Source organism: Thermobia domestica, chromosome 12 (genome assembly GCF_964235325.1).
Source record: "Thermobia domestica chromosome 12, izTheDome1.hap1.1, whole genome shotgun sequence".
Taxonomy (NCBI): domain Eukaryota; kingdom Metazoa; phylum Arthropoda; class Insecta; order Zygentoma; family Lepismatidae; genus Thermobia; species Thermobia domestica.
Window position 1 is genome coordinate 189,792,339 of NC_137465.1, and position 24,709 is coordinate 189,817,047.

The 24,709-nt window shown below is 36.8% G+C and overlaps 1 protein-coding gene across 1 annotated transcript in view; it reads right to left on the reverse strand.

Annotated features, from left to right (window-relative positions):
• The window catches only part of LOC145666909 (uncharacterized), a 698,924-nt gene that overhangs the window by 23,087 nt on the left and 651,128 nt on the right, over nucleotides 1-24,709 (reverse strand). Inside the window, exon 3 of the mRNA XM_081734500.1 lies at nucleotides 9,626-9,683. Within this exon, the coding sequence (XP_081590626.1) occupies nucleotides 9,626-9,683 (58 nt within the window). The remainder of the gene's footprint in view (nucleotides 1-9,625; nucleotides 9,684-24,709) is intronic.

A 24,709-nucleotide genomic window follows, 5' to 3' on the forward strand; every position in this document is an offset into this window, starting at 1 on the left:
CATATAAGATATATAATAATGGACTAAGTGCAGAGCCCTGGAAAAATAGGTCTAGAGAGAACACTTTCTATTGAAACATATGCTATTCGATTACTTACAAAAGAATAAATGAGACGGATGTAACAAGTGGGAAGTCGGAGTGACTGTAATTTGCGCAGCAAGCCATAGTGCCATACCTTATCAAAAGCTTTCTCTAAATCCATAAGGACTAGACACGATGGAAGAACTTTATTGTATTAATTGGTGGGAACCGTGGTTAGGCGTAGCAGTTGATCGCTAATAGAAAGCTTTGGCCTAAAACCTGCTTGATGTGTTGGTAACAGATCGTGTTCTTTAAGATAAACATGTAGTCTGTTGACAAGAATCTTTTCAAATAGCTTACTGAAGACAGAAGTTAACTGAATTGGCCTGTAGGAAATAACATCAAGAATAGGCTTGTTTCGTTTATGAAACATGCCCACCTTTGAGACTTTCCAATGTAGCGGATAATAACCAAGGTTGAGTATGAAATTATAAATTACAAATAGATACTAGCGAAGAAATAAATAGAGGTGGAGATTCTTTCAGCATCCTATACGAGATACTATCAATTCCTGGTGATGTGTTACGTTTCCATCGAAGAGCGGTGTGTAATTCAGGAGCAGTGATTGGTCTGGTAAGAGGATGGTTGATGTCGGTTTGATGTGATGTAAAATGTAGAAAATGTATTCTGGAAATACCAATGCGTTCGCTCTGGCATGGAGACTCAGTTGGAGTGAATACTGTTTGTAGTTGGTTTGCAAAAGCATTCGCTTTATCTGCATCTGAAAGAATTGGAACATTATTGACATGGAGCGGATATGTTGTAACAGTGTTTTTTTCAGTTAATTGATGAAATTTCGTCCAGTAGCGGAGGGGATGTGCTTCGTCTCTCAGCTTATTGCAAGCATCAATCCAGTGCCTCCGTTTATACGCAATGAGGTAGTTTTTAACTGCCCGTTGCCATTGTCTGTGACAATGAAGATGTGCCTCGTTCCCAGATGTGCCTCTCGAATGTGCTGCCTTGCACGTTTTACAATGGCCAGATATTGAGGCGGTAACTTTGGTCTGTGTGGGCAGATTTTGTCCTCAGGAATGGATGTTTGAGCATTTGTAGTTAAGGTATCTGTAAGCCGGGAAATAGTGTAATACAATTCAGACTCGGGGGTTGGTGCTGTCAGATGTCTAATGTCTCTTGCAATGGTTGTTCTATAACTATTCCAATCAGCTTTATCATATCGTTTAACTGTACGAAACACGGGAGTAGTGTGGCAATCTTTGCCTTTGTTGACTGTTAGTTTTGCTGGGCAGTGATCACCACCGATTGTGTCAAGAACCTGTATTGTACAGTCTCCGACCAGATTAAGTGATGTAATTACAACATCTGGTGTTGTTTGACTACTTGGCCAGGTATGACTAGGAAAGTCATGGATATACAAATGTAGCTGATGAGTTGCGTAGTTAAAAAAATGTTGTTTCTCCCGGTCGCTTCGACTATGGATATTGATATCAACCATAATGATGACATTTTGAAAATTTTGTGCAACATAATTGAAAAAATCGAATGGAATTGGTTGTCTCGGCCGAATACAAATGGTATCAACGTTTATGACGATGGAGGGAAAGTAAACAGAGAAAAGAAGATGTTCTGGATGATTGACATAAGCCTGTAGGTGATATTGACTGAATGGTAATTTTGGTGAAAAACCTATTGCAACTCCACCTTGAACTCTGGCGGTAGGTCCTCTATAGTCATATCAGTCAAGGAGATAACCTGTTAGGCGTGCTGTGATATTAGGTTTGAGTGAAGTTTCGTTGAGAACAAAAATATCAATTTGTCCTTCGAGTAAAAGATGCTCTAGGAGAAGTTTGTGTTGCTGGAAAGATCGTATATTGATAAATAAGAAATTCAAGACTACAAGCAAGAACGAAATAGATTTAAACAATAGTTTCAGGAGGCGCGATTTGAAAATGAGCATATTGTCTTGAATATGTACCATGCATATTGATGTTAAAGAACGATTTTGCAGTGGCAGTAATAGTGCGAAGTATATGATCGCGTTGAAATGGCATTACGTTCTGGAGCACTATGGTGAGGTAGCGAAGAAAATCTTCGATACTGAGCGGATGTAGGATAGATTGTGCTGGCTGGAGGTGTAGTTTTATCGCTACTTTGAATAGGTTCAGTAAACTCCGGGCGGGTAGGTTCCGCAGAGGGCTTAGCCTTGCAACGGTAGCTGTACGTGGGGTGCGCGTCTCCGCAAGTGGAACACTTTGGAGGTTGTTCTTGATTTTGACACAATCTAGTTTCATGTTGGTTGCCACTATGGTGAGGTATCCGCATCGTGGTTGATTAGGACAATTGTTAGTGAAACGAGAGTTGTAGGATTGACATCTCTCGCATCTAAGAGGTACTGACCCAGGAGTTTTAGAAGGCTCGACTCTATGGATTTTCTTATAAATAGGGGCACCATGCGCCAAAAAGTAGTCAATAGCCTGTTGGTTTTGTGATAATACGCGAACCATATATGTTGTTCCGTTATTGTTTTTTATGCGTATGCATTTTTCAATGTTGATGCCCTCTTGAATAAGCTCCTCTCGCACTTCGTCGTCTGTGAACTCTGGGAGAACACCACGTATAACGACAGATAACATTGGCGATTTCTTAGCAGGTGGTGATTGTTTCGGCCTAGAATCAGACTTTTTTGTTAGTTTTGCGTTTTTCGCAAAGATTTCGTAAGATGCTTTATTACGCAAATAGGTTCCGAAATTAGGATCTTTTGATTTGATATATCCATTCCCAGTCTGTACTATTTGTTCAATATTTGCGCGTGGAACGTATTTAATGATCTGAAGAAAGATTATCTTTGGATGAGTGTATTTCGTGTCAACATCGGTGAGAAGAAAATTGTAAACAAGATCTGGAGTTATGCTGAGAGTTACAGATGACGATTCTGAAGATGGCGATCCAATATCCATTGGTTGGACGTTAGAAGATTGAGATCCACTGCAAAATCTCTTTGCAGATTGGGTTGAGTCAGTGGATGGATGTCTTTCTTTAGACGTACTCGCTACTGGTTGACTATGAAAAGTGTCGAGTGCATATGAGCATAAATCTCCTTCTCAATCCTCACAATATATGTACATGTCCCTTTTCAGACACAAGTGAAAGACGTCTTGATAAAAAAAAAAAAAAAAGGCAAGGGGTATCATAAAGGGGAGATTTTATCGATTATTTTTTCTCAATATCTCGCACCATTTGCAAGATTTGAGCCTACTTCCGGTTGGAGTTTCTAATTCATGTGTGAGCAGTGTTTTCTTTCTTCTTGCATGCAGTACGTAATAAGCAAATACATTACATATACAATTAATTATAATATCAGTTATATATGGTGTTCATTGGGCAAAACACTCAAAAAATAAAGATTTATCTTAGACTCGGGAAATGGTTATCCTTCCTTTTTAATTATATATATATATATATATATATATATATATATATATATATATAATGTTCTGTGTAATGTCATTAAAACGAACTTAGGACAAATAGACGTTGTATAACGTAGTGTGTACTGAATAATGAAAAATTAACGTTATAATGTTTAACATTTTTTTAGTTCTTCAACCTCTTTGACGTTTAATCCATTCTTTTGTTCGGAGATCTTTAAGAGCCGCGATATTTTCATACAAATTATTTGATGTGTATTTCCAGTGTAATCTTTAAGGATTCTCTATAGAGGTCTCGTTTATGGAAATTAGACGTTTCCTGCATTTAAAATACAATTCAAGGCGTATATAAAAAAGAAACACAATTGATAAAATACTTGGAAGTGATATTTAAGCATTACAGTTTGGATGTCATAGAAGGCTCGTATTAGAGTTGACTTTTTAAATAATTTTTCTTATGGTCCTACAAAATATCCAGGAATAGCAGGTAAATATCTAATATTTTTTTCTTCTAGTTCACGGCGTTCTCTGTTCTCCCTAAAAGCGAGCTGCTGTAACTAAATTTCTGAGAGGAACCGGCGCTTTACGCGGAGAGTCAATGAATATTAGTCAGCATCCGCCCACATCGTTACTTGACTACGTGGTAGAAAATTAGGTGCCCATGAGAGTTTCTGTGCACCATTTTCGTAACATCGAGATCGTAGTTTAGGTTGGTCTAAGTGAAACTGGGAATACACCACTGTTCTAGTCAACATTCATATATATATATATATATATATATATATATATATATATATATATATATATATATATATATATATATATATATACGTGTGTGTGTATGTGTGTGTGTGTGTGTGTGTGCGTGTGTGTTTGATGTTTCACTTACAAGATAACTAACCTAACTTTATACTCTTACCATCAATAACACAAAAAACCGAGTAGCTTTCTTTTGTGATACCGGTATATATTTTTATGAATTTAATTATATAAAATGTTCTAGTATCTCGAGTCTTGTAATTCTACCACTATTTCCCACACACTATTATTGTTAATAGACTATCATTATTACTATCAGGTTTCTTCCCATCACATACAGGTTAGTTATCGTACGTTAGGAAGTTCCGGTCTTTCAAAATTTATTTATTTATCCGTAAGAATTTCCATCATAAATATATTATTTTAATTAATCTTCTTCTTCCCCCTCTTGTCTTATCTTCTATTATATTCCTTATGAATTCCTAGTAAGATCATTTACTTTCAAATCATACTCTAACCAATATAAATGATTCTTAAATATTGAATAAAAAGATTGCTGTTATTAAAGGTTCCGCTTTGAAATGAAGTTTTCAGACTATAGGAACAAGCTATTTCATCCTCACTACGAATTTGAAATATATTTTAAGTATCAATATATAGTATGAATAATAATGCTCTCTAGCATGAGACAACTCACACAATTTAAGAGCAAATGTTTCGATAGCTCATTTAGAATATTGTTTAATAAAGAACAAGTTAGAAAAAAAATTGAAGAAACTTTCTCTTTGAAATTACTATGTTGATCTAGTGCGAAACATAGGAAGTGATTTAATACTTAGAATTCACTGAACAGAATTATTTCTCGGCGGTACGTGAGTGAGGTTATTTTCTTACAGAAAATGATTAACTCTTTTCCTAGTTCGAAGGGAAACCTATAGAAGCCGATGGTAATATGGAAGAGGACTGTAATAACGGAATCGTTCTGACTTTCCAATCTTATATATGTTTCAGTATTGAAGTTATTTTTAGTACGTAACCTTCTCGCGATCAATAACTGAAGCACTATATTGCAATCTTGTAGAAGTAAATAGAAAAAAATTTACTATATACATCTGGAAACTTCTACTTTGCTCTATTTTCTAACATAGTTTCCATAAACATTCAAGTACTTATCATACCACTGTACTAGCTTAGAAACTCCATCAGCATAAGGAGTCGCGGTGGCTCAGTGGTAGAGCGTTCACCTCTGGTGCTTCGGGTCCCGGGTTCAAATCCTGCTCCCTCCAAGCGAACTTTGTGGCGGACAAACACCGTGTGCGTGGGTTTCCTCGGGTATCTCCCGTTTCCTCCCACTTTCTTCATTCCACCATTTCATTCATTACTCATAATCATAATCTCCTTTAGCCTAACCGGCATAACCCCAGGAGATGTAAAACTCAAAGATTTCATTTCATTTTCCATCAGCATAAGAATCTCTCGCCTGTGCCTTGAGCCAGTTTGTGACCGCATCTTTCAGCTCCTCATCATCAGCAAAAGGCCACTTCTTCATATGCATGAGGAGACGATAATCGCTGATTTTTCCAATTAATTTTCTGAACGGGTTCATTAGTTGCTATTTATGGCTTACAACTTCTTTTTCGTCTGAATGTTTGTTCATCCACTTTTAAATGAACGAATCCATTCACATACAACTCCTTCACTCATCCCACTTGATCCACACACGGGACAAAGTTCCCGCTGAGTAGCTACTGTCGATTATTGTTTGGCTGTAAGAAAACGTATAACAGCGCTTCTCGCACTTAGCGCGGTTTTCTATTGCAGCATACATTTTGAGACGTTACAAAAGTGGAACTAGTGATCAACCTTCACTCTACCACGGCTGAATGCAGACTGATCTACCGTTCACGTCTGTGCGAAGGTGGAGCACTGCCACCACTACTTCACGCGCAATGACCAATCGGAGGCTACATTCCAAACGTGTGTCATAGAATTAACTGAATAAATCAATGTTCCTGAACTTGTATTTTATTCACTATAGCTTTGGAAATATTCATCAGTATTAATGAAACAAAACTGACCAAAGCACCAAAAATATATTAATAACACTTGTGTAACTGATTTAGCAATGTAATATAACTATCATCAGACACGTTCGTCACATTGCCGAAACTGTTACACAAGTGTTAATATATAAGCGGCTCGGGCGAACATAACGGTAAGCGTCACTCCCGGTGAAATTGAGCTATTAGGTGCAATGGGTTGGGATTGGTCCATTGGATAGTATGTAGGTAGTTTAATTTCGGAAATGTACACTCATGTCCAAAATTATTGTCACATGCGTGTAAATATTTTGTTCTAGGAATACAATTTGAAAACGAACTCGTCCAGTGTTTTTTTTATAATGTTAGTATGTGTATACCCAATGGGGAAATCGCGGTCGAAAAGAGGGATGATGGCCACAGCCGATGGTGGCGGGCCGCCGGTACGGATTATACATGACTATGTACAGAAAAAAAGCATCTTTTTGCCGGCTCGGATCAGAGGCAGCAGGTAACCGCAAACACTGTTCCGACCCTTTGCCGACTGTATGACGGCAGAGACGCGACGTCGCGGCAGGGATGGTCACAGATCCGTCTCTCTGCCGAAGAAACTGAGAGCCTCTATGCCGCCATCGTTTTAGAGACGACTTAGCCGCTAGGACGTCTATTTCTCGACCCTAAACCAGCCTTTGAAATGTCGACCGTAAATCAACCGTCGGAATGTTGTTTTTCCAACGTCTTTTTATAACAAAGGTCGTAGATTTGTCTCGCCTTTGCCGACCCAAAATTGACCTGTAGGAAGTTGTTTCGACGTTGCTATGCCATCACGGCATATTTTCCGCGAGTCTGGCAGTTGCGGGTGGCCCTTTCGCTGCGGAGGCGGACATCGGCGGCAATTCCCCATGGGGTAATTGGCAAAGACATGTATGTGGCTAATTTCATGCCAAAAGTGCACTAAATAAGAACAATAAAATGAATATAAAACTTCCTTGTCCATTTAGCAACATTATGTTTTACTCATTCTAATTTTCGTATTTATAATTCTTTTCTATGAAAGTTACCACAAATATATATTTTCCGACTATACAGATAGTATCAGTATTAAGAAGACAGTTATAGATATGTGACAATCATTTTGGACATAAGTGTAGCTACAGATAGCTGAGGGTGCTTGTTTTGATATGTGCCATTGCATTAAATTGCATAGGAATGTTGAACATTCTTTCCCAGTTTATTCGAAAGTTAGAAAAAGGGACACATTATTACTTATGTTTGACCAAGCCGCTCATATATTTGGTATTCTAGTCAATTTTGCTTTATTAATACTGTTTTTGGACATCTGATTTTTTTTTTTTTTTTTTTTTTTTTTTTTTTTTGCAACATAGGTATAATCATCAGTATGGACTTGCTTAGATGAGAATAGTAGTCAGTTGAAACGACTTACGTCGTAGAAAGTCCCATCAAATGTGAGGGGTGATTTCACAACGCCAAAGAACAAAATGAAGCCGACATCACAGCAAATATATATTGCCAAACACTCTAATCCGCGACTTGCCTTCCAAAACTAATATTACGATATGGAATTATTCTGATTCATGACAATGTCTACCCACACATAACTGCCTGTGCTGTTGAGACAATTCAATAATTGTGATAGGACAATTTAATCACTATTCATATAGTCCCGACTTTGCCTCTAATGATTTTATTGTATATTGTGTTCCTTCACCTGAAAAGATGGCTTGCTTCCCAACGTTCCAATGGCAATAAAGTTCTCATCGCATCAGTTCCTGACTGGCTGAAGTATCAGGCGTCAGATTTCTATACGGGGAGTCTACAAGAACCTAGTGCCATTCTATCAAAAATACTTCGTGGTGGGTGCAGAAAAGTAACCAAAGTATGCTCTAGCATAGAATCAATATTACAATTTTCTGTAGGAATCAAGAATGTGTCCTTATTTACAGTGGAGAAATATGGCTACCCTACTTGGGCTAGAAGTACTCCCTTTATTGAATTGACTTGACTTAAGTTAGCATGTACAGTCAGCGACAAAACTTCTTTCCATTTGCTGAAATTATAGTTCACTAAATAACTTCAGAATGGAATGAAAATTTGAGTACAGTCTTCAGTAAATTAAAAAGAATTTAATTTTCTACTCATTTCAGCCTTGAAACTCTGTGAAACTACGTACGTTTGACCGTTATTCCCAAAATAAATTTACCAAACAGAAAGAACTTTTGTGGTTGACTGTACAAACCGTGTTCTAGTAGACATTAGTTAGCAGACCAACCAAGGCTTTTTGCAAAGATAAAATGCATTGGTAGCTCTCGAATGGAATCACATCGGTAAAAAAAAAATCAATTGTATTTGCTATAAGCAGTTATGATTTCAGAAGATTTGCCCACAGGAAAATTTTAATCTAAACATGTTTGGGGTTGAAAAGTACTATAAAAATATTGGCAATCCGCATTGAGCACAATCAAATATATGTCTCAGGGGGAGAACTTCTTTACTCTAGGGGGAAATTTCTACAGTCATCCACAGAAATCATCACTGGCTACAATCTAAAGCAAAAAAGAAACTGATTTTCCTGATTGTCATATACAACAATAAGATGTTTGATAAGTTTTCTCTCTTTAGATTATAGTGGTAGAACTGTATTTTTTTTATCGTTTCGATTTCCGTCAAGAACGGATACTGAAATAGAGCAAATAAAATCATGTAAATTATGACATAGTTATTAACCCCTTCCATTCCAGGTTCATTTTTCTATAATATGTGGTGGGTGCTGTAATAGCAAGTTTTCATTTATTATTAAAATATTGTTTAGACCGTTATATAGGGCAGATTTATTGGACAAACTTCAACGAATATCATTTTTTGTACAATCGCACGCGCTCGCACAAATACACACATGCATCTCCCCCACACACATGCATGCACGAGAAGAGCACTCACATTACTGATTAAAAAAAAACTGCATTGTTGAACATTTGAACTGAAAAGGGAAATTTTGATGTTTTGAAGGGATTTTTACTGCTACATGTTGGCAATACTGACTGGTGAAGAGTAAGGTGCTGTTACCTGAGGAGAAACAGTAGATATAACGCGATTCTTTCGTCCGCTAAAAATTTCGTTACCTCGATTAATACGATTCTTAATTAAAAAAATACCTTTTCTTAATATCCCCATGGAAGTCACTGGTATTTTGCAAAGAAGTATTTTATGACATTCACATGGCTGTCACTGGAACGAAAGGGGTTATTGGTTATTGAAGCCTTTTGGTCGGAAAAATAAACATAAGTCATTTCTTTAAAAAAAATAAACGAGATGATGTAATATATTTTACGTATACGTACTTTTAGGTTTGCAGTCAAACGAACAGTCCCTTACATGGCCTCCTTCGGTTACGTATTTCTGAAAAGAAGGGAAAAAAATTTAAGAAGGTGTGATGCATTACACTTGTGATTAATCACAATTTGATATAGGAGATGGTGCAGGTTTTTAACCTGAATACTACAACTAAAAGTGCTTTTTACTATGACAGAAAGAAATCTTGCATAAGAATCCTAGAAACTCCTAATTAATGTTGAATGCTCTATAAAATATCACAAACAATATATTCATTATAGATATTTTATTTGTCAATTACAACACAATCTCAACGTAGATTTCTGTTTAGCTTATAATAAATTATTTATAGATTAAATTTATATTATAAATTAGATTTTTTTTTATAATAATTGCCTGATATCCGTCGTATTATCAATACTATTCCTGACCAGCCCAAAATCTTTAACTGTATAACCATGTTTGTGTTGGCTGTGGCACGCTGTACAGATACATATTTCAATCCATGTTATACAGGGTGTCCCACTCGTAAGAGGCGCTGGGAAAGTGTTATAAAAATCTTAATAAAGGCATTATTGCTGTATGGCCGAATCAATTTGAAAATCGATAAAAAGTACCAAAATGTGCTGCACTTGGTTATATTTGGTTGAATTATATTACGTTACGTTAGATTACATTATTAGGCGTGTAGTTTTACTATACGAATACATAATATAAGTAGAAGTAGTAGGAACGGGTTAGTAGTAGTAGTAGTAGTAGTAGTAGTAGGAATGAGTTAGTAGTAGTAGTAGCAGTAGTAGGAACGGGTTAGAAGCCCCTCAGGGATTCGTTGGGTTCTGCTCTCGACACGAAATGGGCAAATTAAAGACTTGCCCAAATTTTTCTGTGCATTTTACAGTCTATGGATCCGTATAATAAAACAAGTGTACCTCTCCGCGAAATAGTCCATCCGCCTCCACATACAGTGCCGCTTACAACATCAAAAACAATCAGCAAATACAACCACTTTCTTAACTTTTACTATTCCCCTTACCTTACTTTCACTCATTCTTTCTCACAAACTTAAATAAATTCTCCAATTGACCCGGTAAATTTCCTAACACTGGTCCGGCGATACAGCAGTTAACCCTTAATAAAAGTGGGTATGAAACCAAATTTGTACATAACATACCTTTATGATTGAAAAATGAAGGTACATTACAACAGGTGCTGGAAATAACCTAACCCACCTGCGTACACAGTTCAACACGGTTCTGAATGTTCGTGAATGTTGTTGCCAAAGTGTTGGGCGTGACTCTCTGGATTTCACTACGGATGTACTCAATTAACTCGTCGATGATGCGTGGTTTGTTCTTGTACACATTACCATTAAAGTGAGACCACAGAAAAAAGTCAGGTGACCTGAGGGCCATAATAATGTGAAAATCCTTACGTGAGAACATCCACCATGAAATCCAGGTAGTCACGCCTAATGCTCTGGCAGCAACATTCACGAACATGCAGTCCCGTATTGAACTGTGTATAGAGGTGAGGGGGGAGGGGTTCACTTCCAGCACCTCTTGCAATGTACGTTCATCTCTCAACCATGAAGGTTCATGTCCAAATTTTGTTTCATATCTTCTTTTAATAAAATTTTTACATAACATTTTTCTCGGGGTCTCTTACAAGTGGGACACCCTGTATAACTATAAAAAAATACAAACAATAATCATAGAAATTCCTAATAACAGTATAAAAAAGGCATCGAAAGCAACACATTGGGGGGATAACCAATCAACAGCTAAATGTAAACTGGGAGTTCTTTTCTTCTATAACACACACACAAATATAAAATGTTTTCACTCAAGAAAAAAAGTCCGTTTCCTCGTTTTAATGTGGACAAAATCCAACATGACTCGACTCGAGGAGAGCACGGTGGCTCACTCACTAGTAGAGCACTTACATCTGGTGTGTGGGGTCCTGACTAAGTAAGTTTGTAGAGGACAACATCGTGTCCGTGGGATTTCTCGGGATACTCTCTTTTCCTCCCACATTCTTGTTCCACTATTTTTTCCATCATCATTTACTTGCCTTAGTCATCCGTCTCCCTTAGCCTAAGGGGCATAATTGTGAGACAGTAAACTGAAAGATTTCATTGCGACTCGACTCGTGCCTCTTATATTGTGGAATATACAAATTATAGCCAGCAGAACTCTTTTCGTGATGAAAATCCTGATAGCTACATTTGCAGTCAAATTCTCATGGAGCTCCGTTATGTGCATATAATTCTCAAGTTGAGACGGTAGTTTTGTCATCGGTGATTTGAAGCAATTGTTATCTTGTTGATTTGTTACGAAACCGTTGATTTACACTACATATTTTATTCATCGGTGGCCTTGTCTCTGGAATACATTTTCAACCACGTTTATTTGTCTGTTTCATATGGATTTCATGTTTCTACTGTCAATAAAGGTATGCTTTAGAGTTAAGCATTAATAAATACAACTCTTTTTTTTTCGATATGCTCAAGGCTGTATTTAACATTTTACTAAAAGAAGCCGCCTATACGCTCAGGAAAATTTGCGCCTCCTGCCAAATGTGTACGTATTCAGTTATGTGTTCACAAAAACAATACAACTGACAAAAGATGGAAAACTATATTTTTACGCTGGCAGCCAATAAGCAATAATTAAAGCTGCTTCTGGCGGCAATAGCATCGTAACTCGATCGCTGTGGCAACAACATTATTTTCAATAAAGAATTTCCTTAAATCTCTTCCGCTCTTTAGCCTCTTTTCTTCCGCTTCTCACTGTCTTTACTATACCTGGATGTTGGTCGTCTTCCATTGACTCTCGTCCCTCTCTGAAACGCCGTACCATATAAATATACGCGCATGGAATAAACAAGTGGCTCCATACACTTCTTGCAACATTTGATAAGTTCTATTGCAGTCTTACCGAGACGCGCACAGAACTTGATGTTCATTTTGTTCCATGTTGAATTTACGACTCAGCTTAGTAACACCTGTCTACACCCACCATGCCCACACACGTAACTGTCAGTCAAGATTAATGCATTGGTATCAGTTACTCATGGAACGTTCCTCTTTTGTTTGCACTACAACTGCGCTACATGTTGAGAAAAAAAAATTAATCTCGATTTCAAATTGCTGCACTGTGCAATTAAATAAATAAAACTCCTCTCCATATTCTTTATCTTATACTTAATCTGACACCTGTTGACAGACAGAAGGATAAAGCCGATCTATAAGATTTCTAATACTTATATAGTTTTGGAGTCGAAAAGGGTAAGTTGAACCTAATGGAATTTGTGTAGGAAGAGTAGTGTATATGAAGTCGTTCTGCCTTATGTAAAACTATTGAAAAATAGAAAAATATTAAATTATTAAGAATGCCACAATATTTGTTGCCATACATGAAAATAGTTCTTAAACATTAAAGAATATGTAAGAAAAGCTTTAAAATTAATAGATCTACAATGTAGGATTTCTCTTGTCTACGTACTTTTCTTCACTTTTGTAACTAGTTTTCCCAGTATCGGACCAAATATTTTGTGTATTAATTTATCTGGTAATTCCTTATTCAAATCACAATAATCTGTAGGTTCATTTTGGCGTTCCCATTTTCTATTCAAATAACAACTGTACACAATAATAAAGCAAAATCCGAAATTGACTATGTATGCTCACTTTTATTGTTGTTATATTCTGACAACGAGTGCTTCTTCCAGACCTGTTTTTGGGGGGCACTGGCCCTCGGAGCTCTGAGAGTGCCCTCCCAGAGCAGACCAAAATAATACGTCTATAATATAATAATAAATAGAATAGTATCTGGAGTGCCAACCCGGAATACTAAGTGTGCCCCCCCGGAACATTGTTTCTGAAAGAAACACTGACAACACTGTAAAGTAATGCAGAAAAACTACTAATGTCTGCACTATCAGCACCCTAGTTCATTCACACGTAAATACAACGGCAACGACTGTACTAAAACAATTCAGTAACACTACTGCTATGTAATACTAATCATAAAACACGACTACCATAGTCAGAATAGACCACCTACATCACAGTTTGCTTGCTCATCCAATTAAGTTACATGAAAAAATGGTGAACTTTAAGGTCGTTTTATCTCGCGGTTGCGGTAGCGTTTACTTAACCGCCGTGTTTTCTAACTATATTGAATTAAATCGGCGGCGATTTGGTGGTTTCTAGTTGCATAGTATTATATAGAACCTTTTGTGCACAGCGATTTGGATCAAAGGGCAGACTCATTTGATTTCAACGTAGTTAGAAAAACGCGGCTGTTGAGCAATCGCACCCACAACCGCGTGGATAAAAGAACCCTAAAATTCAGTATTCTTTTAGACAACTTCATTGGATGAGCAAGCGAACTGTGGCATAGATGGTCTGTTCTGACTACGGCAGTCGTGTTCTATGATTAGTATTACATAGCAGACGACATACTGAGTTGGTTTTGTAGAGTCGTTGTTGAGTTTACATGATGTTATTGGGTTAATTAATAGTTTTCTGTATTGCTTTAGTGGAAACGTTAAGTATCACATCCTCAATGTATCAGTACAAGATTCCTACTGATCAGGGAAATCAGGGAAAACTCAGGGAAAATGGTGCAGGTCAGGGAAACTCAGAGAAAAAGACTGGAAATCAGGGAAATTTTAGATTTTTTTCTAACATTAATTGTACACCAATTTCAGCTTAGCCAACCATTAATGATCACAATATGGAACGTTGCTCGGATGAGCAAGCGAACTGTGGCATAGATGGTCTGTTCTGACTACGGCAGTCGTGTTCTATGATTAGTATTACATAGCAGACGACATACTGAGTTGGTTTTGTAGAGTCGTTGTTGAGTTTACATGATGTTATTGGGTTAATTAATAGTTTTCTGTATTGCTTTAGTGGAAACGTTAAGTATCACATCCTCAATGTATCAGTACAAGATTCCTACTGATCAGGGAAATCAGGGAAAACTCAGGGAAAATGGTGCAGGTCAGGGAAACTCAGAGAAAAAGACTGGAAATCAGGGAAATTTTAGATTTTTTTCTAACATTAATTGTACACCAATTTCAGCTTAGCCAACCATTAATGATCACAATATGGAACGTTGCTCAGATACTTATGAGTTATAATTGGAATGTACGTATGAACAATTGGTTATTATTTATTTCTATGGAATAAATATTCTCATATATTCACCGTTATTTATTCCTTGTTTATACTCCAATGTCACCTGACACCTGTCATGAAAGTCAGGGAATTTCTTGCCAAAGGTCTGGGAGAAGTCAGGGAAATAGATTTTTCCAGAATAGTGGGAATCCTGCAGTAGAAACATAAATATCACAGTGGTAGAGCGTTCCCCTCCGGTGCTTGGGGTCCCTGGTTCGATCCCAGCTCGCGCCGTGTGGACTTTGTGGTGGACAAACACCGTGCTCGTCGGTTTTCTTGGTGTTTTCCCGTTTCCTTCCACTTTCTCTATTTCACTCATCTCTCATCATCACCGTCTCCTTTAGCCTAACCGGCATAACCGTGGGACGTAAAACTTAAAGATCTCACTTCATTTTATAAATATCACACACTAAATGTATCAGTAGTAGAGCTATCATGTCTTGTGCAAGGGGTTCCTGGTTTGATCTCACTCCCACATAATTTGAATTTATAGTAAATGGCATCTTGTCCATGTGTGTTGTGAAAATCCTTCCATTTCCTCCCATATTTTCATTGCACCAATTATTTTACAATCGTTAACTTTCAATAATCGTACGTTTCTTTTAGCATAAAGGGCATAAGCATGTGAAGTACACATGGGGAGTATTTCATTTTTTAAAGAAAAAGAAGTTTTTTAAAAAACTAGTTTCCTATACTAGTGATTATACATGCTTTTTGCTTTAGTCTCCTAGCCCGTACTTATGTAAAATGGGCCCTAATCGTATGTCTGATTGTTTATACAGTACTTCTATGTAATCCATATTTCAAATATTTTCGGGTAATATATTGCACGTCTAAGAGTAGCTCCATATTCATTGATTTCTTTCCTCGAATGTTGATCTTTTGTCTGTTAATGAAAGGGAAAGTTTGTGAGAAAAATGCGTGCAATTTACCATTTACTTCAGCATGGTGGGTTCATCCTTTGTATTCATAAATCCCAATAAAAGCGATAATAAAATGAATGATGTATTTGTCTATACAAATCACTCAGCTAGCGTATCAGAAAACGATCGAGATATGGTTTTTTTCCATTTTTGTCCGGTTACTGTTACAGGCCATCCTTTAGAGAGCAAGCTGCTAATATTTGAAGACGAAAATTCTACTGAAAAATGAAGGTTAAGAGTTTTAGTATTGATTTTCCGTCATTCTAACTGATTGCAGAAGTGGTTCAACGTACATCCGTCTCTCTACATCTCGAGTTCTTCCTCACTAACTCTAGCTGCCTCATCCTCCTGACCTCATCTCCTCCTTTCTGACCTCTCACACTATAACTCTTTGCATTTTTGTGTCAAAGACGGGAGACATGGTTCGTAAATGTGTTCGGCATTTTTGTATTATGTCGAGAATATATCGTCGCACGAGAACCCTAGGAACGTAACTTCATTTTCGTAGGTTTACAGGCGAGAGAACAAAAATATTATTTCCTTAGAAAGATGTGTTTTTAATAAGATGGTAATTGAGCTACATTACAACAGATGATTAACAAGGTGAACAGATGGCGTTACGTTCCATTTACACCAAGTGGGGTTTTCAAACTCATGTCCAAACATGAAGAAAACGAATTTTTGGAGCTACGTTCCTCTGGTTGTCATGAGACGATTGATTATTAGAATTTGGGTTATGTATCAGATTCTGTGGGTTATAGAAGAGAAAAGTTCATGGCCGCAGAAAAGAAATTGCACTAGTGTTGATTATCCGAAGCTAAACTAATCCAATGAGTTGAGGTGGTTTTGAGTTTAACGTCCCGTTCAGCAGCGAGGCCAGTGTTGCCACACTTGGTACAATCGTACCAAATTCAGCCCTTTTTGTCATTCATCGGTCCCCATGTACCACGCTGGCATTTGCAGCCCCCTTTGTGAAAAAGTTGGTACAATTCCACCCAATTCAGCACCATTTAACAAATACTTGTCACATCTTCAAAAGTGTCAGTAAGACTTTTCCTACATCTCATGTTACTCATACTCTGAGTTGGACTTAAAAAATACTGTTGAACATGAGATATGATATCATGTACTTTCTGTTACTGTATGTGTACTGTCTTACTGCACATGAGGTGTGATGTTATATGATTTCTGTTCTTGTATGTGTATTATGTGTATGTGTGCTGCACTACTTAGAAATAATAGATACCATTGTGACTTAAAATTATTAATAATGTGTTATGATGTCTTTCAGGAAAGTTTCTGGGGTTTTACATTTTTCACAAATGTCAGTTTACTTACCTTATATTCTTCTTCCATTCTGTTATTTTCTTTCGGTCGTGAAATAAGCGAGATTTCGGTGTAATAATTTATATTTTAATATTTTATTATAACGTACTGTTTACACACGAACTCGGAGATGATTGATTTGTTCCTGATTTTATATATTTTTCATATATATGGCCATAATACAGTTTTGGTTTATTGGTAACTGAAATAGAGGTGCGTTTAATTTTCTTACAATACATACCGAAGATAACTGTTTTCCCTTTTAATTTGCGGCCTTTGTTATACTTCCTACGTGCGAGAAAAGTTTCATCTACTTCTACGGTTGTTCGGAGTTCTCCTATTTGGATGTTTTAATAAAGAGCACTTACTTGATTTAGGATCTTGGAAGGGGGTGGGGAAGTGTTCTAGAACTTAACCTCTTTTAGTTTCATGTTATAGAGCCATGTATTACAATGGTATAAAATAATAAATATGAACAAAAACACCAGAGGTGCAAAAGGTGCAGCCAAGTTCGTCAGCCTCAAAAAGTGTTGAGATGAGGATGGATGAGCCAAGTTCCTTGGCCACTGCATCCGAAAGGAACACTGGAACTTGGCGCGAAGTGTCTAACATATTCGAATACATTAAGATGTCTGTTCCTAGTTTCACGGCCGGGACATTTCAGCCCTAAGGCTAGTGGTGACCCCCAAATCCACCACGCTTACAAACACCATCCCTAAGGCTCGTTAACATCATTTACTTTGACACTTCGTTGAGGAATATAAGTTTTCCTTGTCTGGGTTTCGAACCACCAATCTTACTGCAGTATACTGTATATGTGCCTTAGCGCATTAGCAAAGTTGTTATTCCTAAGATTGATGGTGGTCCCAAACCCACCACCACTATCCCTAAGGTTCTTTAACATCATTTTCCTTGACACCTCGCGCCAAGTTCCAGTGTTCCTTTCGGATGCAGTGGCCAAGGAACTTGGCTCATCCATCCTCATCTCAACACTTTTTGAGGCTGACGAACTTGGCTGCACTTTTTGCACCTCTGGTGTTTTTGTTCATATTTCACTTCTTTTTGTAGTCCACCATGTCAATATCGTATATTGGAATTCTCAATTGTGGCATATTGCTGCATTTAAATTTAAAATTGTACATTTTTGGAGGAGTCATAGTGTGTCACATACAACATTAGTTTCCAAGGGCTCTCCCACCGGGAATCGAACCCAAGACCTGTACAAGAAAAGCGCACATGCTAGCCACTAGAACAGCGGGGAGGAGTTATTCTATTAAATATCTGTTAGAGCGTTATGTCCAAACGAGATTCCAATTCATTTACACGAAGTACAAAATCACGATCGCTAACATCTCATTTTTCATTACCTAAATACGAAGAGTATCAACAGGGCCCAAAACCCTTGATGCTGAATCCTCGCTGCTACATCACTAGACATAGCTGGTGTTTCAATATACCTAGTTGTACCTAGTTGTTCTCTACCTTTTCACATTGCGAAATTACGGAGTTCATTACATGACGCGCATGTTGCGCAGTTTCATACTGCCGCGGGTTTTCCTTCCAATGATATACACCTTTCAAATAGCTTGTAAACTTAATAATATTTGCCACCAACATATTCTAACTGTATATAGAACTACATGAACTGACATAAATTAAAGGGATGCTTCCGGTTGACGTGGAAAGTTGAAATGATGAAGGGGGATGAAGAATTTTCCCATGTTATTTAAATAGGTCTTATATATATATATATATATATATATATATATATATATATATATATATATATATATATATATAATCTCATGTTTTAGGAACTTGGAATAAAAAAATTGAAATTCGGTATGCTTGTACGTTTTCATTAGTATTACCTAAATAAATCAGTAAAAATAAACAATTCCAACTTTAGAGTGGTTTTATGGGGAACTGAAAAATCTTTCCCATGGTACGTATTTATATGGGACACCTTCTACACCCCAAAATTATACGGCACTTCCTGTAGAGCTACAATGATTAAATTTGACGTGATTGTAGTTTTTCGGAACTAACCGACAGAAAAATTGCCAAAAGTGAATATTTTTAATTTTTAGGGAGTCTAAAGGGGAGATGAAGAAATTCCCCATGCTATTTAAATAGGCCTTTTCTTGCACTTATAATCTCATATTTTAGGTACTTGAAATTAGAATACAAACGTGAAATTCGGTATACTTCAACGTTTTCGTTAGTGTTACCTAAGGAAGTCAGTAAAAATGAAAATATATAAATTTAGAGTGGTTTTATGGGGAACAGAAAAACTTTTCCATGTTATTTATATTGGACGTCTTCTACACCCCAAAATATTTAGGTACTTCAGGCAGGGTTAGAATGATGAAATTTGGCACGATTGTAGCCTCCCAGGACTAACCAACAGGAAAATTGCTAAAATTGAATATTTTTAATTTTTAAGGAGTCTAAAGGGAGATGAAGAAATCACCATATTATTTAAATAGGCGTTTTCCTGGAATACAAAATCTTATCTTTTAGATAGTTGAAATAGGAAAAGAAACTTGAAATTCGAGAATTGTAAGCTTAAGAGGTGTGAAGAAGTAGGACGAGCAAAAGCGAGAACCCCCGAAGGGCAAATTCAGGAAATATGAAGAGCAAAGGCACGAAATTCACTGTTGATGAAAAGGCTTATACGTAAGAGATTCTCACACTGTTCACAGATGGAGACACGAAGTATCAAGAACATTTTTACATAACGACTGTGGTAACTATAATATAACTCTGGCACTAGTATATTTGCGAAATCGGTTACATTTTGTTGCTAGTCTCACATAAAATCGAACAATTGGATTTCTCATTTCTTCGAAAACTACATTAATTTTAAACATTCTCACCTGAACATTATCTTACTTATCAAATTAATTTCAATATCTATTTAATACCAATGACTGCAATGAAGGAAAAATATTCACCGAAAAAAGACAAAATATTGGCTCTCGTTGTCTGGGTTTCCAACCACGAAATTTACATCAGTATGTACGTGTCTTAGTCCACGGTTTTAAAAGTTAATTGATTCACAGAACGTGCCTCATTAACTTGCTTAACTACTTATTACTAGCTCTCACTTATTTTACTCACACACTCAGAAAAACTGTATGTGGCATACGTAAAAACGTTTGTTACATGTGTAAATCCTGTAGCTGTTGGACTTAACGTACACTAAACGTATAACTGAAAAAGTATATTTGAACGTACTTTCTGTATAAGTGTTCCGAATAAACGTACTTTCTACACGAACGAAAATACTTTATGTAGGCGGTCAGGATCTCACATACAGATGGCCGTATGTAACTTATAGCTGACGTACGTAATGTACGGAAGACTGTTAGATGTCAGACATCCTGCAACGACATTGTGTAACATCTAAGCGGGAAAGAGGGCAGTACGTATGTAGCATATGGATAACGTATGTTAAGTATTGATTTCTGTAGTAAACATAAGGATCCCGCATATTTGTACACTATACCGCTATCCGGATAACGGATTTTTCTCAGTGACAGCTCATTTTTCTATTAATCTAGAACGGCAAGGACACGAACACAGAAACATCGAGGAGAGTTAAGATTCCAAAGGCTCATCCACCGGGAATCGAACCCAGGACCCCATACACCAAAGGCGCACGTGATAGCCAATAGACCAGCAAGAAGGACACCAACTCGACACTCAGACGATTGACAACATTATCACTATGCAGATGATGTGTTCAATAACGAAATCGTTCCCGATTTCTGATTGTAACGACAGTTTTTTTGCTAATGAAAAAATTTCCGTAGCAAATTCCTCAAATTTCATTTTCAAGCCGTTATAGTGTACCTTTATGGAGAGTTTCGCATCTTTATCTTCTTAAGAAGTAAATAATGGCTATGGACAGTTTTTCGCCCATAAGAAGTCCCCATAGTACATTCCTTAAATTTGGAACCTTTACTTACACAGGTTATTACATAAGGTAGGTACCATTATGCAGAGTTTCAATTCTCTATCTCATTTGGAAGCACCTAATCAATGATGAGTGAGTAAATGAACCGATCTCTGTTTGAGTAAGGACAATTTTTTGCCCATAGAAAATTCCATAGCACATTCCTTAAATTTCGGATATTTTTCATATTCAAGCTATTATAAGCTACCTTCGTGTAGACATTCACATCTTCATCTCATTGGGAAGACCTAATGGCTACGGACAATTTTTCGTCTATAAAAAATTTCCAATAGCACATTCGTCACATTTCGGACTTTTTCCATACTCAGGTCATTATAAGATACCTTTATGCAGTTTCACGTTTCTATCTCATTGGGAAGTACCTAATCATTTTGATGAGTGAGTGAGTGAATCGATTTCTTGCTTGGCTAAGGACAGTTTTTTGCCTATAAAAACTTTCCCGTAGAACATTCCTCAAATTTCGGACTTTTTCCATACTCAAGTCATTATAAGGTATCTTTATGAAGAATTTCACGTTTCTATCTCATTAGGAAGTACCTAATCAATTTGATGAGGGAGAGAATGAAACGATTTTTTTCTGGCTAAGGACAGTTTTTCGCCTAAAAATAACTCCCATAGCACATTCCTCACATTTCGGACTTTTTTCGTATTCAAGTCATTATAATGTACCTTTATGCAGAGTTTCACGTCTCTATCCCATTGGGAAGTACCTAATTATCTTAATAAGTGAGTGAGTGAAACGATTTCTTGCTTGGCTAAAGACAGTATTTTTCCCATAAAAACTTTCCCGTAGAACATTTCTCAAATTTCAAATTTTTTTCCATACTCAAGTCATTATAAGATATCTTTGTGCAGAGTTTCACGTCTCTGTCTCATTACAAAGTACCTAATCAATTTGATGAGTGAGTGAGTGAAACGATTTTTTTTTTTTTTGGCTAAGGCCAGTTTTTTGACCATAAAAAATTTCCCACAGTACGTTCCTCAGATTTCGAACTTTTTCCATACTCAAGTCGTTATAGGGTACCTTTATGCAAAGTTTTAGGTTTCTATCTCATTGGGAAGTACCTAATCAATTTGTTGAGTGAGTGAGCGAATCGATTTCTTGCTTGGCTAAGGACAGTTTTTTGCCTATAAAAAATTTCCCATAGTACATTCCTCAGATTTCGGACATTTTTCATACTTAAGTTAATACAGGGTGCCTTTATGCAAAGTTTCAAGTTTCTATCTCATTGGGAAGTGCCTAATCAATTTGATGAGTGAGTGAGTGAAACGATTTTTTTCCTGGCTAAGGACAGTTTTTTGCCCATAAAAAATTTCCCATATCACATTCCTCATATTTTGGACTTTTTCCATACTCCAATTGTTATGGGGTATCTTTATGCGAAGTTTCACGTTTCTATCTCATTGGGAAGTACCTAATCAATTTGATGAGTGAGTGAGTGAAACGATTTTTTTCCTGGCTAAGGACAGTTTTTTGTCCATAAAAAAATTCCCATAGTACATTCCTCAGACTTCGGACTTTTTCCATACTCAGGTCGTGATAGGGTACCTTTATGCAGAGTTTCAATCTCTGTCTCATTACAAAGTACCTAATCAATTTGATGAGTGAGTGAGTGAAACGATTTTTTTCTGGCTAAGGACAGTTTCTTGCCCATAAAAAATTTCCCACAGTACATTCCTCAGATTTCGGACTTTTTCCATACGCCAATTGTTATAGGGTACCTTTATGCAAAGTTTCTCGTTTCTATCTCATTAGGAAGTACCTAATCAATTTGATGAGTGAGTGAGTGAAACGATTTTTTTCCTGGCTAAGGACAGTTTTTTGCCCATAAAAAATTTCCCATAGCACATTTCTCATATTTTGGACTTTTTCCATACTCCAATTGTTATAGGGTACCTTAATGCAAAGTTTCTCGTTTCTATCTCATTAGGAAGTACCTAATCAATTTGATGAGTGAGTGAGTGAAACGATTTTTTTCCTGGCTAAGGACAGTTTTTTGCCCATAAAAAAATTCCCATAGCACATTCCTCATATTTTGGACTTTTTCCATACTCCAATTGTTATAGGGTACCTTTATGTAAAGTTTCATGTTTCCATCTCATTGGGAAGTACCTAATCAATTTGATGTGTGAGTGAGTAAAACGATTTTTTTTCCTGGCTAAGGACAGTTTTTTGCCCATAAAAAAATTCCCATAGTACATTCCTCAGACTTCGGACTTTTTCCATACTCAGGTTGTTATAGGGTACCTTTATGCAGAGTTTCACGTCTCTGTCTCATTACAAAGTACCTAATCAATTTGATGAGTGAGTGAGTGAAACGATTTTTTTCTGGCTAAGGACAGTTTTTTGCCCATAAAAAATTTCCCGCAGTACATTCCTCAGATTTCGGACTTTTTCCATACTCCAATTGTTATAGGGTATCTTTATGCAAAGTTTCACGTTTCTATCTCATTGGGAAGTACCTAATCAATTTGATGAGTGAGTGAGTGAAACGATTTTTTTCCTGGCTAAGGACAGTTTTTTGCCCATAAAAAAATTCCCATAGCACATTCCTCATATTTTGGACTTTTTCCATACTCCAATTGTTATAGGGTACCTTTATGTAAAGTTTCATGTTTCCATCTCATTGGGAAGTACCTAATCAATTTGATGTGTGAGTGAGTAAAACGATTTTTTTTCCTGGCTAAGGACAGTTTTTTGCCCATAAAAAAATTCCCATAGTACATTCCTCAGACTTCGGACTTTTTCCATACTCCAATTGTTATAGGGTACCTTTATGTAAAGTTTCATGTTTCCATCTCATTGGGAAGTACCTAATCAATTTGATGTGTGAGTGAGTAAAACGATTTTTTTTCCTGGCTAAGGACAGTTTTTTGCGCATAAATAAATTCCCATAGTACATTCCTCAGACTTCGGACTTTTTCCATACTCAGGTTGTTATAGGGTACCTTTATGCAGAGTTTCACGTCTCTGTCTCATTACAAAGTACCTAATCAATTTGATGAGTGAGTGAGTGAAACGATTTTTTTCTGGCTAAGGACAGTTTTTTGCCCATAAAAAATTTCCCGCAGTACATTCCTCAGATTTCGGACTTTTTCCATACTCCAATTGTTATAGGGTACCTTTATGTAAAGTTTCATGTTTCCATCTCATTGGGAAGTACCTAATCAATTTGATGTGTGAGTGAGTAAAACGATTTTTTTTCCTGGCTAAGGACAGTTTTTTGCCCATAAAAAATTCCCATAGTACATTCCTCATATTTTGGACTTTTTCCATACTCCAATTGTTATAGGGTGCCTTTATGCAAAGTTTCAAGTTTCTATCTCATTGGGAAGTACCTTATCAATTTGATGAGTGAGTGAGTGAAACGATTTTTTTCCTGGCTAAGGACAGTTTTTTGCCCATAAAAAATTTCCCATAGCACATTCCTCATATTTTGGACTTTTTCCATACTCCAATTGTTATAGGGTATCTTTATGCAAAGTTTCACGTTTCTATCTCATTGGGAAGTACCTAATCAATTTGATGAGTGAGTCAGTGAGTCAGTGAGCCTGAAAACTGCATATTTTGGGGGTCCAGTACTCAAATATGGTTGAAGATAGGAATGTGAGATTTGGCATATGAGTATATCTGTGGGACATCTCCTTACATTCTAAATTTCATGTTTCTACCCTT